Consider the following 13,787-nt stretch of genomic DNA (forward strand, 5'->3'; position numbering starts at 1 on the left):
TGGCTTTACATTAAAACCGTAGTTAAGAAACCAACTACAGAACAGTCTCTAGTTTTATATCTAAGTCATACAACCCTTAATCAAATCAAGCATAAGTTAGATAATTTCTATTATTTCCAGAAAAGATATTTTTAAAAAGGGAACATGGGCAAGTTGAAAAATATTAATGTTTCCACCAACTTTGTTATAAATAGGCATATTTAAAAATAATTTATAATCCCATGAATTCATCGTATAAGGAATTTCTTCCTGTTTTGAACAATCCCAACAAAATTAACACTAAATTATATTTAATTAGACTTATGCCAGAAAATATAAAATCTATATAGTTACTTTCTATTTGAGGTGTGGGAAAAGGCAGAGATGCAAACATAGAACATAATTTGAAAATTTTTCCAAAAGTATTCAAAAATATATGAATTAACTAAGTAAGTAAATAGAGAAAAATATTCGCTACTGTTGAATCCAAGTAGTGGTATATGTAAGGGCACTGTATTTTTCTCCCTCCAGTTCTATAAATACAAAATTTTTTATGACACAACTGCTAGGGTATATCATAAGGTCAAATACAGGTTCAGCTGAATCTCCTGCTTCTACAATGGGCAGTTAACTGAAGTCTAAGAGGTTATCATACTCAAGATATTATATGCCTCCCCTGGCTCTGGAGGCAGACTGCCTAGGTTCAGATCCCAACTCTGCCAGTTATTGGCTGCCAGTATAATGAGAATAATAGTCCTCTACCTCAAAGAAGCTCCAATGAAAAACTGTATGTCAAGTGCTTAGCACAGGCCCAGGCCTGGCCCATATGTAAATGGTGTCTTATCACATTGTTATAGTAACCAGAGGATATACCTTCAGACAGAAAAAATAAAAGAGACTAAATGACATGACAGAAATTTGGGGTTATTCAGATTTCACTGTAGGAAAAAAATGGTAATCCATACTGTGATAAGATCCTACAGAGCCCCGAGTCACCACGACCATAACAATAATCATAACCCAACATTTCTATGGTACTTTATTACAGGCCAAGCGCTGTGCTAAGCCCTTTATATGCAGTTTTTCATTTGAATGCATATGAAGCAAAGAATTACTATTCCCACTTTACAGAAGACAAAACTAAAGGTCAACAATTACACATAATTTGCTCAAGATTACGAAGCCTAGGCAATCTGCCTTCTGAAGTCTGCTTCTGACAGCATTCACCTGAACTTGGGCAAGTCATTTCCCATACTGGGGCTTTATTTCCTCCTCTGGAATATGAGCATACTGCTGGAATAGGTGCTCTTAAAAATCCCTTCTAAACCTGTCTGGATAACACTGGTACTTAACCCAACTTATTACACACAGAAAGCATCTCTGCTCTCGTTCTTTTACATGCCTGAGTTTCTCTGTCTTATATAAATGTGGAATGACGCACTGTACAATTCCCTTGGTGGGGCACCTCAGTGTTCCTGAGCTCTGTTGGTAAGAGGTACATCATCACTAAGAGGTATCGGCCAGGTAGAGAACCTCACTAGAAAGTTCCATAACTAAGTCTCTTTAAATGGAATCGAAAAAGAACCTGACTTAAAATGAATTGTACCAAACAGCACTACTGCAACAGAGATGTTAAGAAGATACATCAACAAAATTAGCCAAAGCTCTAGCACTTGAGTTATGTCATTCTACCTCTCAGGATCTGTTTCCTTATTTACAGAAATGAAGTGGCTTGACTTGAGGTGGTGAACAGACAATACAATATACAGATGGTGTATTATAGAACTGTACACCTGAAACCTATATAATTTTATTAACCAATGTTACCCCAATAAATTCAATAAAAAAGTAGAAGGAAGGAGGGAAGGAAGGAAGGAAGGGGCTTTTAGATACAGGTAATCCCTAGGGAAACAGCCACCAAAACCCAGGGTACCAATCAACTTTGCTACTTTGTTAGAATTAAGAGAAGGGGGTAAGGAAGCATGTGTAGTTTGAAAAACCACACTTGAATACAGTTATTGCTTTTACAGTATAAACCACAGAAGTAAAAGCTCCAAAAAAAAAATCTTTTCTTTAGCAAAAGGAAGTGTAGCAGCATTGGGAAATGAGGGGTAGGGGCGGCGTGAATTTTTTAAAAATGTTAAGATACATTATAGTAGATCACTATTGAAAGCCCCTTTTAGCTCAAAGAGTCTGTAAAATAAAAAATAAATTTGGTATTCTATGAAATAAACTCTTCATTTTAAAGAAAAATCTTATTTGTCAAAATAAACCAATTTTTTAAAAAGTCATCAAGACTACTTAAGATATTTTCTCACTTTTGTAGAAAAATGATTTAAACAAATGCACAAATATGTGAAAGTCTCTACACAAGACTCAAGGTGGTCTGTTTTTCAAACATACTTGATATATTTATCAACACAAATCAAGTCTGATAATAATTCCAAAATACATCTATTCCAGTGGATATTACTCCTACTCCGGTTCTAATATTGGTTTAAAACCCAGAAGCTCCATTTTAAGAAAGCAAAGTGAGACATAAAGTCCATGTAATTCTTTCTGTGGTCAAATATATAAAGATCAATTTTAAATAAAATCTCTTCTACAAATCTTTTGGTCATCTTTGCTATTCCATGGTACCATGGGAATGAAAAGACACGAGACCAAACTCAATTCCATCTGTCTGGCTCTCATTAGCATTGCTGGTAAATGGCCTGCTAAGAAACAATACTCTACTTGTCAATATCTGTTTGGTGGTTAACTTTTATGGGTTTAATCTCTCCTCAGACCCCATTTTCAGAAATAATTAATCAAAAGCCAGTTGTATTCCAATTCAACTCCTATAAAGATAACTGATGTCTACATCATCAGCTCTCAATTCCTAAATCTCCCTTATCTCTAAGACTTGACTTGGGTTGGGAGCATCAAAATAAAAAGAGGGCCTATTATAAAAAGAATACTATGAAAAAGTGGACAGCTTTTAGAAAAAGAGGAGCTCTCCTACCAAATGCAGCCTCCTCGTATGACCTCCCTCCTCCAAAAAATAAGTGCATAGAGAAATTCCAGAAAGTGTATTCTTCCCTTATGTACCAAACTGATCTCATCTTTCAGTGCCTCTTCATTTAAAAAAAAAATTCACAAACTTCACAATAGCAAAAATAAACCTTACTATTAAAATCTTCCTGAAGGAGCCTGTATAAACTTAAAATCCTCTCTCATTAAAAACTTACATACACACAATGTATGGGTTTCATGGACCCCCATGAACTGTCAAGGTTAAAAATCCTTGCTCCAGCCTAGAGAATCATGTGCTTCTCAATAACCTTATCTCCTCCTTCAGGAATGGGAACCACCCAAACATCACATCTGACACGTAAACGGCAATAAAAGGAAGTTTCCAACTGCACCTGATGGTTTAAACTATCTCAGTCAAATGATGATTCTGGCATTTTTCGCCAATGTTCAAAGGATCTGTTTCATTTCCTTGACCACTCAAATTGAGTGGTCTCATACGAGCTCTCCTCTCTTTTCTTTCTTCTTTTCTTTTTTTAACTAAGCCTAGAAGGTTATGGCCAAATCAGTTTATAAGTGAAGGATAAATGCCTGAGAAAAGATGATGTTCAGGACACTGCCAACCGATGTGGTGGTTCAGACAGCAAGAACAGAATAAGGACACTCCATTCAACCTTTTTGTCTGGGGCACTTCCTGGGTTTTTCGTTGGCATTTAACACCAAAACGCAAAGCTCATTTTTCATTAAAGTTGCAAGACTTTCACTTTGCCCAGTTTCAAATGGTGTAATTGATCTGCATTGTCTTCTTAAATAACCCAACTGAAGGACACTGCAGCTTTAAATATTTCAGTGCTAGCTAGCAAATAGACTCCATTGCAATATGGCTCTGAAGGTCACGTCCTATTGTCTCTTTCTTCTGGAAAAAAAAATTTCTAAGTCTTTTTTCTAGGTAACATAGGAAGAGTTACCCCCTAGAATTTCCACTCTTCCATCTCGTTCCCAGATAGAGTTCTGGTAGCTATCGGAACCTCACTCATAATTTTCCCAGCAGGAGCAATATGCTGATTGCTATTAAGGATGCCAGAACCTTAGCAAGACATAAACACTTGTGTTCACATTAGTTTAATTGAGCATATGCAACTGTCTGAAAGAGCACCACTCAGGGGCTGTTAACCTCTTCAAGAGTAGGACCAGGGTGGTTTAAAGTGGATGGTTTCCTGCAGGCACCCTGAGCCCGGGATTGCATAACCTGAAATGTGTAGCTACTTAGAATGAAAGAATCTCCTTGTACTCATCCTGGGACGATGCAGGCACCTTGACACACCTTACAGTTTTCCTTGTCAAAAAAGGTAAAAATAAGAAACACAGGCATGGTGAAGGAAAAAGCAAAAGAGAAAAGACCCTTTTCTACCTTGTCAGGGTGCATAAACACGCATCTTTGAGCAGTCACAATGTTCACCCACCACGGTGCACGGGAGTGGAATAGCCCCAGTAAACTGGAGGCTTTGGAAGGGGGTAGGGGCACTGGACATTGTCCTTTTTGAAGAACAAAATAATCAGTAGACGATTAAAAGGCTGGGAAGAAGGGGCAAAGGAAGCAGGGTAGGAGGAAGGCGTGTGCAGATGCATTGGAGCATTACCTGAAATGGCAACAGATTGTTACCATTATCGGTCCGGAATGCGTTATCCTCCATCCAGGATTTGGAGGTGAGCGGGGCTGCGCGAGGGAACTTAGGCGGCGCGATCACATTACTGGAGAAGGGCTTTTTGAGTGGCGAAATAGGGTTGAGCGGTGAAGGCACCCCGACGCCCACGCCCACACCCACGCCGACTGCCCGGCGAGGGTCCCGGCCCGCCTGCAGGCCGCCCCACGGGTTGGAAGGCGCACTCCAGGCGGCATTCACGCTCTGGTGCGTGTTCCAGCTGGAGGAGGCAGACGAGGCAGCAGCGGCGGCCGCAGCTGCTGCTACAGCCGAAGACGAGGACGGCTTGCTGGTCATGATGGGCTGGTGGCCGTAAGCCGCGGGGGCGCTCCTCTGAGCATAGGGCGCCTGGCTGGGGCTGGCTGGCGAGCGACGCTGCTGCGGAGGCTGCGCCTGCGGGGGCTGCGCGGGCTGAGCGGGTTGCGGCGCAGGCGGAGGCGGCTGCTGGTGGTGCTGGGTCTGCGCCAGGCCAATTTGCGGGGAGAAGGTGCCTCCGAAGACTGGGTTGACATGGTGCGGGAAGTTCTGGAAGAGCATGGTCCCATTGACTGGGGTGATCCCCTGGAAGAAGCTGTCCTCCACCGCATTCGTGGTGCCAGTGGACCAGGTGCTGCCGAAGGACGGCGACAGCGACGCGCCCGGTGCCCCGGGATCCTGTGGCGGTGGCTGCTGCTGAGGGGGCTGGTGGAAACTCAAGCCCGGCAGGAGCGGCGATTCCATTTGCATCTTGTCGGGGCCGTTAGGGGCCGGCGGGGCCGCGGCAGGGCTAAGGGCCGGCACGGCGCTGCTGTCCTCCGGCTTGGGGGTCTCTGAGGAGAGGGGCGTGGACGGGGTTTCGGCTGCGCTGGGCTCGGACTGGGGCTGCTGCTGCTGCTGCCGCTGCTGCTGCTGCTGGGGCTGGGGCTGGGTTTTGCTTTTGTCCATCAGTAAATCATCCTGCATGGTTTGCGCAGCTGAAACGGGAAAAAAGAGAGACGCGTTATTGTCAATGTGATCGTTAATGCCCCTCGCTGAAGCGGGTGGGTGTTTTACTTGCGAAAATCCAGTGCCTCCGCTACTAGCCAATTGCAATGCAAATCCATAATCTCCCATTTAGAAGAACAGGTCGGGCTGGGGTGGGAGGGCTCGCGCAAGGTCTCTAAAAATACTGTGAGAGCGTCTTCACCCTTTCTGATGTCTTGGTTCCTTTCCTGTATTAGTGAGAGATGTGCTTATAAGACAGAAAGACAGCAATTTCGCCACGTCTCTTTTCCCTTCACCGGAACTAAGAGCGTTCACCCTGCAATGAGAAACTGATTCTGGTTCCTGTTTTTTTCCCAAGCACCACCCTCCCCTCGTTATTTGCATACGTCAATAAATACTGCTGCGTCCTTCAGCAAGGTTAAAAAGACACCGCACACGACCCTTTCTTCCCCCCTGCTCAGTTCTGGCACTTTAAAGAAACAGCAGTCTTATCTCTCTTGATTAGCAAACTGCCTTCTAGCGTTGATAATTGTTTCATTTAGCAGCAGCGAACCACGAGGGAGGAAATCCTTGACATTTGTTAGGAGGAGGACTCAGCTGCACAATCATTCTCTGGCCTCCCAGTAGCTGCAGCTACTCCATTTTGTTAGGAGACAGGAAAAAAAAACCCCACTGTTTTTATGGAGGTAAAAATCGACTGAAACGTTTGGAAGTGCTTGCTGCCTGATACTCTCCAAGGATTGGGGTTTTTCTGTCTCCAGTTCTGCCACACAAGAGATTTTTGGCATCTCAGTGGTTCAGGTCCCAACAGGAGCCTGAGAATTTCTCTGCAGACTGGAGAAATGTTCTCGTTGGATTTGAGGTCAGAGAGAGAGGAAGAGAAAGAGGAAGAAAGAGAGAGGGAGAGAGACTGACAGACGCTGAGTGTGAGATGGGGCGGGGCTTTTAAACAATCCTTCTTTAGAAATGTGGGGAAAAAAGTAAAAGAAATCCTTTTGAAATTTAAGTAGAAAGTCAAGATAATTCTGGAGTTGCCAGATTTTCATTTTTAAATCCTCTTGCTGCTGCCTTGGTCACAAGACTTAGGCAAATTTAGAATGCTCTCATCACTAGTATTAGCAGTGAAAGATCATGGTTTGAAGACCCTGAATTACCATATACTAGCAAAAGTGTTAAAAATAGCAGAGTACAAAGTCCCAAATTCTCATACATTGTAATTATAGTACATCGCCATCACTGCTTCGTTTAGCCATATAAGGAGTGTATGGTATTTTCCATTTCGCATAGAATGACTATATTCACCTCTGCCTACTGCCTGTTTTCTCATTCAGAGATGAAAATAGTAATCACTCAATACCAGATTTTCATACACATAGTTATCATTGTCCCTTAGAACATGTTACTTGTATTAAATATATTAATGTTACAGGGCTGAGACCCCCCTGAAAACAAATACTTTGAAATGTTAAAGAAGCATATAACCAACCATATACTTTTAGATGATAATTCAGTATAATTGTAACAAACTTATTAATATAGTTAATGCAGTTACCTAACTCAGATGCAGAGAAGCATCTTTCTCAGGACACCTGTGAAAGGGCATTCAAATACCCTCAGAAGGTCTGTCTTTGGATATCCTCATAATAACGACTGTTGTAAAATAAATGTATTGAAAGATGGTCGTGCTAGCGCTGTTAACTATTAAGCCAAATTATGTCAGACTGAGAAATAGGATTAAAAGTAGTCCTATTTTATTAAAGGTTATCTTTTAAATGATTGTATTTACTCATGGGCTCATACAGTTGAAACTAATAAATTGTACATCAACTGTAATTTGAAAAGAAAAAATGGTTAATCTTTCATTTTAAAGTTTCATACATAGACAAAATAGTGGATTCAAAGAAATGCTCCACAGCTACCTTACTCTCTTTTCTACTCCTTTCTTCCCTATCTCCTCCCCCCGAAAAAAAACAACCCAATATGACATATATCATAAATTGCCTACTACTCCCAATAAAATCTACTTAAGATTTTATGTTCCTCAGTTCTCTTGGTCTAAAACAATGCTTTGATCAGTATTGAAAATGATGACACAGAGATGCAAGTGAAGCTGGGATTCACAACACAAAGTTCTATTGCTACCAAAGGAAATGGTGATAGAAAGACATTTTTATACTCGGTTTAAGCAGTGCTGCAGTAACCATTATAATCTGATATTTCAGATGCTTCCAGGGGGCTAGAATTAGCTTTACAATAGCCATATCATCATGGCTGAAATATGCATTTGATTCTAATTTCAATATCAATTCAGCTTTTCCCATGCTTGTATAAATGCTTTTTGTTAATGCCTTCAGTGTAAACTACACACTCCTGGTGGAAAAAAAATAATGCTGTACCATAGCAAAAAGCCAAAAAGTAAGCTGGGCTCACAATATTTTATAAAGGCTGTAATTGATATTAATATATTTATTGAATTTTAAAATTTTTATCATACCATGAACATCCATTTTTCTCAACACTCCTTAAAGATCTAAATTTCACTTTCTGCATAAATTCACTTTGTCAAGGTCAAGACCCATCTTTAATAAATAAGACCCTTTAAACAAAAGATAAGCAATAGATTAAGATAATATTTATAAAGTTAATATGCACCGTCTTTCAGTGACTGTTTGTATAGTTTGTTTGCTTGGGTTGGGGTTTTTGTTGTTTGTTTGTTTTCTTTTTTCTTATTTATAGCAAAGTCAGAGAAATAGATATCTCCTTCCCCTCCCCCCACCACACACACAATAGATCTTCCTTCACATGCAATCACCCAATCTCAAGTAACAAATTCTTAGTAGCAGTTACCTTTGAGTGTCCAGTGTTTAAGGATCGATAAAATTTAAAAGTGTACAGTATTTATTTTCTTCTTTCAGGTTGATTATGTGACCGCTCTGGCAAAAGCACTTTGACAACTGTAAGACGAGAGGGCATGCGCAAACAGGGAACTGTGGGGGCTGAAGTCCTTCACAAGGTACTCCGCCTGACTTAAGCACGCTCAGCCAGCAAAGGAAGAAGCCTCGTAAATACTGATTCCAAGGGGAAGAGGTTGTACCCGGTTCACATCATATCTTCCTAACCAATACAAAATCACGAGTAGTTGAAACAAAAAAGAGGAAAAATAAAATGGTTTATCAAGTTGATTTAAAAAGCCAGGTTAAAGGAGAAACTGCATTGTAGGGCTCAAAATAAATAAAACCAGCAGAGCTACCTTAAATGGTATTAGAATGGTAATGACTGGATAGCCAGCAATAGGAACCAGACCCGGCAAGAGATTGGGGTGAGAAGGAATAAGAAAAGGAGGGGGACTAATGGGCAAAGATAAATACTTAAAATCTGACTACATGTAAAATCAACATTTTTAATATTATAGAATGAAAAATATCTTCATATTAAAAGTGATATTAACCTTGGAGTTCAGGTCAAAGTAATTTTCAGTCACAAATTAGTTTACTTGGGCATTTATTAATCCATTTGACCCTAAGTGCAACTCTACTAATACTTTGTACAATGGAGAAAAATAAACTTTGACTCCTAACCCTTGTTGAATGACAATAAAAAATTAGCACTGCCCACATTTAATGCAATTTTTTTAAATTTTATTTTTTTAAGTGCATACTCTTTTTTTAAAGATTTTATTTATTTATTTTTAGAGAGGGAAGGGTGGGAGGGGGGAGAGAGAGACAGACAGAGAGAGAGAGAGAGAGAAACATCAATTTGCGGTTGCTGGGGGTTATGGCCTGCAACCCAGGAATGTACCCTGGCTGGGAATCGAACCTGGGACACTTTGGTTCCCAGCCCGCGCTCAATCCACTGAGCTACGCCAGCCAGGGTTAAATTTTATTTTAATCATTGTTCAAGTACAGTTTTCTCCCACTTACTCCCATTCCAGCCCACCCTAATGCAATTTTATTGTATTAGAAAATAAACTAATTTTTACTCTTCCTTCCCTAAAATGAGCACTCAGATCTAAAACAAAAATTACTCAAACATAAATGCCAAGTATAAAGACCAAGCAAACAATAAATTATATGAGCTCCCCCCCACCGACACACACACAAAAGGACCAAGAACATCTCTACTAAAATCCTGTTTTTTATTTAACCAGAAAGGAAGCACTTTCTGAAATTCTGTCTTCAGGCCGCAGAGCTTAAGCACATACCCCCCTTTGAATAGTTATGGAAAAATACAAAAACAGATTGTAGGGTTAGCTCACTGAAATATACATGGGTCAAATACATCTTTCTAGGTTTCCTTCCTTTCCTTCTCTACTTATATCTCTAGCACAATGCTTGTAAGTCCTGGGTAGTTCGTGGTTGCTCCATATATGCTTGCTTAATGGCTAAGTGAATGACTGGATGAAATAATAGTTTTTAGGTGCTGTCTAGTGTGGCTTGATTCATTGGAGCATCATGCCATGCATTGAAATATTGGGAGCTTGATTCCTGATCAGAGCACATACCTAGGTTGTGGGTTTGATCCTTGGTTGGAGAACTTACGAGAGGTAACAAATTGATGTTTTGCTCTCACATCTCTCTTCCCCTCTCCCTCCATCCCTCTCAAAATCAATAAATGTATTTTTTTTTATTTTTAAAGAAATATAAGCCCTGAATGGTGTGGCCCAGTGGTTTGGGTGTTGTTCCGAAAACCAAGAGGTCACTGGTTCAATTCCAGGTCATAGCACATGCCTGAGTTGCAGGCCAGATCCCTGGTTAGGGGCGTGTGAGAAGCAACCAATCAATGTACCTTGATGTTTCTCTCCTTCTCTCCCCCCAGCCCCCATCTCTAACATAAATAAAAGAACATCTTTTAAAAATAAAGAAAAATATATATAGTTTTTGATTATATAAACAGTCAAGGTTTGAGTAGGTATTAAATTATTCTCCATTTAGAGGTGTAATTACTTTTTCATCAGCTGCAAGAATAAATATGAAGGGGGTTGGTATAAATAGAACATCTTGGCCCTTACGATGTTCAGCAGTGTGAAGATCATTTGATTGTCACCATGAAATAACATTCACTAGACACTAATTAAAAAGAGAACTTTGTTCCCATCTAAGAATTTACAATCTAATAAAGATAACACCCAACCTGTCCACAGAAACTGTATCATTAAGTTCACAGTAGCCACAAAGAGCTAAGTCCAACAGATGTTTAGTCAGGCTTTATTTTGCTTGACTTTGTAGTGGCCTTGACATAACTGAGCATACTTTTCTGGGTATACCTTCTTCCTTTGACTTCCTTCATGTTGTTCTTTCTTGATTTTCTTACATTTGGGCTCTCTCTGTCTCTCAGTCTTCTTTGCTAACTGACTTTAAATAGTGAGTTCTTCAGGACTCTACCGGGGCCCTCTTCTCATCTCACTCCATGTGAGTGACTTTCCCAACTATAAGGAAAGGACCAGGCTATCCTGTTGACAGCTACATTTCCAACATCTATCACTATGCCTAGCACATAAGAAATAGATATACAACAAACATTTGTTGGATTAAAAGTACATTTATATGCAAAGGGCCAAGAATGCCAAAGCAATCTAGGTGGCAAAAAATAAATAAATCTACAAGACTTTACACTACCAGATATCAAGACCTATCATAGAGCTACAGTAATTAAACTGTGTAGCTATTGGCACAAGAATAAGAAAATAGACAAATGGAACAAAAAGAAAGTCCAGAAACATCCACATATATGTGGTCACCAGATTTATGAAAACAGCAGCACTGCAATAGTAGAAGAATGGTCTTTTCAGTAAAGGATATTGCAGTCAACTTAATGGCAAAACAGAGAACTTCACCCTTGCCAGATGATACACAGAAATCAATTCAGATGGATTGTAGGTCTAAATATAAAAGGTAAACAACAAAGCCTTTAAAAGAACATAGGAGAGCCCTGGATGGGTGGCTCAGTTGGTGAGAGTGTCATCCCCATACACCAAGGTTGTGGGTTCAATCCTTGGTCAGGGCACATAAAGAATCAACCAAGGAACGCATAAATTCATGGAACAATGAATTAATGTTTCTCTCTCTCTCCCTTTTCCTCTCTCTGTCTAAAAAATCAATTTTAAAAAAGAACATAGAAGAATGTTTTCATGACATTAGAGCAGGCATTAATTTCTTTAACAGGTCACAAAAGCAATAACCATAACCATAAAGGAAAAAATAAACCAAATTAAAAACAATTATTTACCAAAAGCCAGAATTGGAGTGAAAATTCACAGAATGGGAGAAATATATGCAATATATTTATTTTTTCAACATAAGACTTGTAATCAGAATATATAAAGGACTCTTACAAATAACAGTAGACATCCTTAAAAAAAAATGGAGACTTCAATGAAAGATATCCAAAGAGCCAAAGAGCATATAAAAAGTACTTTACCTAACTAATCATCAAAGAAATACAAAATAAAACCAGAATGGCTAAAATTGGAAAAGGCAGACAATACCACACATTAACAAGGATGTGGGAGCAACTCATTCTCAAACTCTGCTGATGGAAGCATAATTTACTATAACCACACAAAACTATATTGCAAGATCTTCTAAAGCCAACATTCACATACCTCATGACCCAGTAATCCCACATCTAGACCCACACATATCCCCAATAGAAATGCAAGCATAGTCACCAAAAGACATGTTCAAAGCTCATTATTCATAATAGCCCAAACCTGAAAATGACCCAAATACCCATCTATAATAGAATGCATAAATAAATTTGTGATATATTTATATAATGGAATATCATAAGGCAAAAATAATGAATAGACTCAAACTCTATAGAACATGAAGGCATTGCATGACTACAAAGCAGAGTGAAAGAAGCCAAACACAGAATATGTACTATAAGATTCAATTTACATAAAGTTCCAATAAAACTAATTTACCAGCTTTAGAAGTCACCACAGTGGTTACCTTTGTAGAAAAATAATGATTGGCAGGGAACATAAAAAGGGACTGCAGTGATGCTGGTGATATAGTGATATACTCTGTTTCTCAAACTGGATGCTGTTACACAGGTGTGTTTACTTTGGAAATTTAGAAAACAACAAAATTAACGCAGTTTTCTGCATTCTTGTTATATTCCCATTAAATTAGTCTGGATCACCTAAGCTAGAGAAATAAACTGAGGGCTTCCTATGTGCCAGACCTGTGCTAGAGAGGCACTACATGCAAGGATGAAGCAAGTCCCTTGATTTCAAAGCCCTCAAAGACTGGAGGGAGTGGAATAATTTTAGTTAACTATGGCAAATTAGACATCCCCTAGGTCACCTAGAAAGATTTTAGATTATTAAAGTCTAAAGTAATTTACAAGCAGAAAGTCTATATCCACTGAGTGAGGACTTGTTAAGCAATTCTAAATCAGACTAAGTTTGAGAACAGAACAAGAGAAAGGAAAAAGAAAGGGAACAAAAAAGGGAGCAAGGTGAGCCAGGTAGGGGTTTTTAGGTTTCTTGCCTTGGTCCATTAGTTTTGAGTTCATTCATTCAACAATTGTATGAAAGTTCTCCTAGCCACAAAGTGGCGATTCCAAAACCTCACCCACTTTTTCGTTGACCTTGTCTCTGACTTCTAACAGAAAACTGAGGCTATGTGGCAACAACGTGCTCAATTTCTCAGCTGCCTACCACCAAGTTCCCCCTTACAAACTTATCTGTATCTCCCATCCACATTTCCTTTCTTCCTGTCTCAGAGGAAGCTGAGTTCCCATACAGATCCACAATTAATCCCTCCATCTGTAGTCTAAAGCACATTCTGCCTAGTTTCCTTGAGACCTAGTTCATTAATTATTTCCAAATTTCTCCTTTCCATTCCAGACAGGCTGTTTGCAAGAAACCTCTAAACCCTAATTCTATCTTCTTACTTGTAGTTAACTACCAAACTTACTGCATCTGGTTTCTTCCTCTACCATCCTGCTATAATCCCCCTTGCTACTGATGTTACTAAAGTTACAAATGACCAACTGACATTTTTCAGTTCCCAATTTTATTTGCAATTCATCCTTCATACAACACTTGTAGCAAGCAGATTTATAAAATGGTCCTCCAAGATTCCAGGCTAGAAGGAAAACAGTAACCTATAATTGCAATTC

General features: G+C 39.5%; 1 protein-coding gene across 7 annotated transcripts in view; it reads right to left on the bottom strand.

Annotated features, from left to right (window-relative positions):
- Positions 1-13,787, bottom strand: part of CPEB3 (cytoplasmic polyadenylation element binding protein 3) — a 177,528-nt gene that overhangs the window by 146,167 nt on the left and 17,574 nt on the right. For 5 of the 7 annotated variants that reach the window (XM_045854209.1, XM_045854208.1, XM_045854205.1 and 2 more), the window contains exons 1-2: positions 5,860-6,004; positions 4,632-5,647 (exon numbers count right to left, since the gene is read on the bottom strand). In XM_045854209.1, coding sequence (XP_045710165.1) covers positions 4,632-5,636 — 1,005 coding nt within the window. In that variant the 5' untranslated portion in view covers positions 5,637-5,647; positions 5,860-6,004. Of the gene's footprint in view, positions 1-4,631; positions 5,648-5,859; positions 6,005-8,504; positions 8,622-13,787 lie in introns of those variants that run through there. The other 2 variants (XM_045854204.1, XM_045854203.1) reach the window with 2 other exon arrangements.

This window comes from Phyllostomus hastatus, unplaced genomic scaffold, assembly GCF_019186645.2.
Source record: "Phyllostomus hastatus isolate PE091 unplaced genomic scaffold, TTU_PhHast_1.1 phas_scaffold_1066, whole genome shotgun sequence".
In the NCBI taxonomy this organism is placed as follows: domain Eukaryota; kingdom Metazoa; phylum Chordata; class Mammalia; order Chiroptera; family Phyllostomidae; genus Phyllostomus; species Phyllostomus hastatus.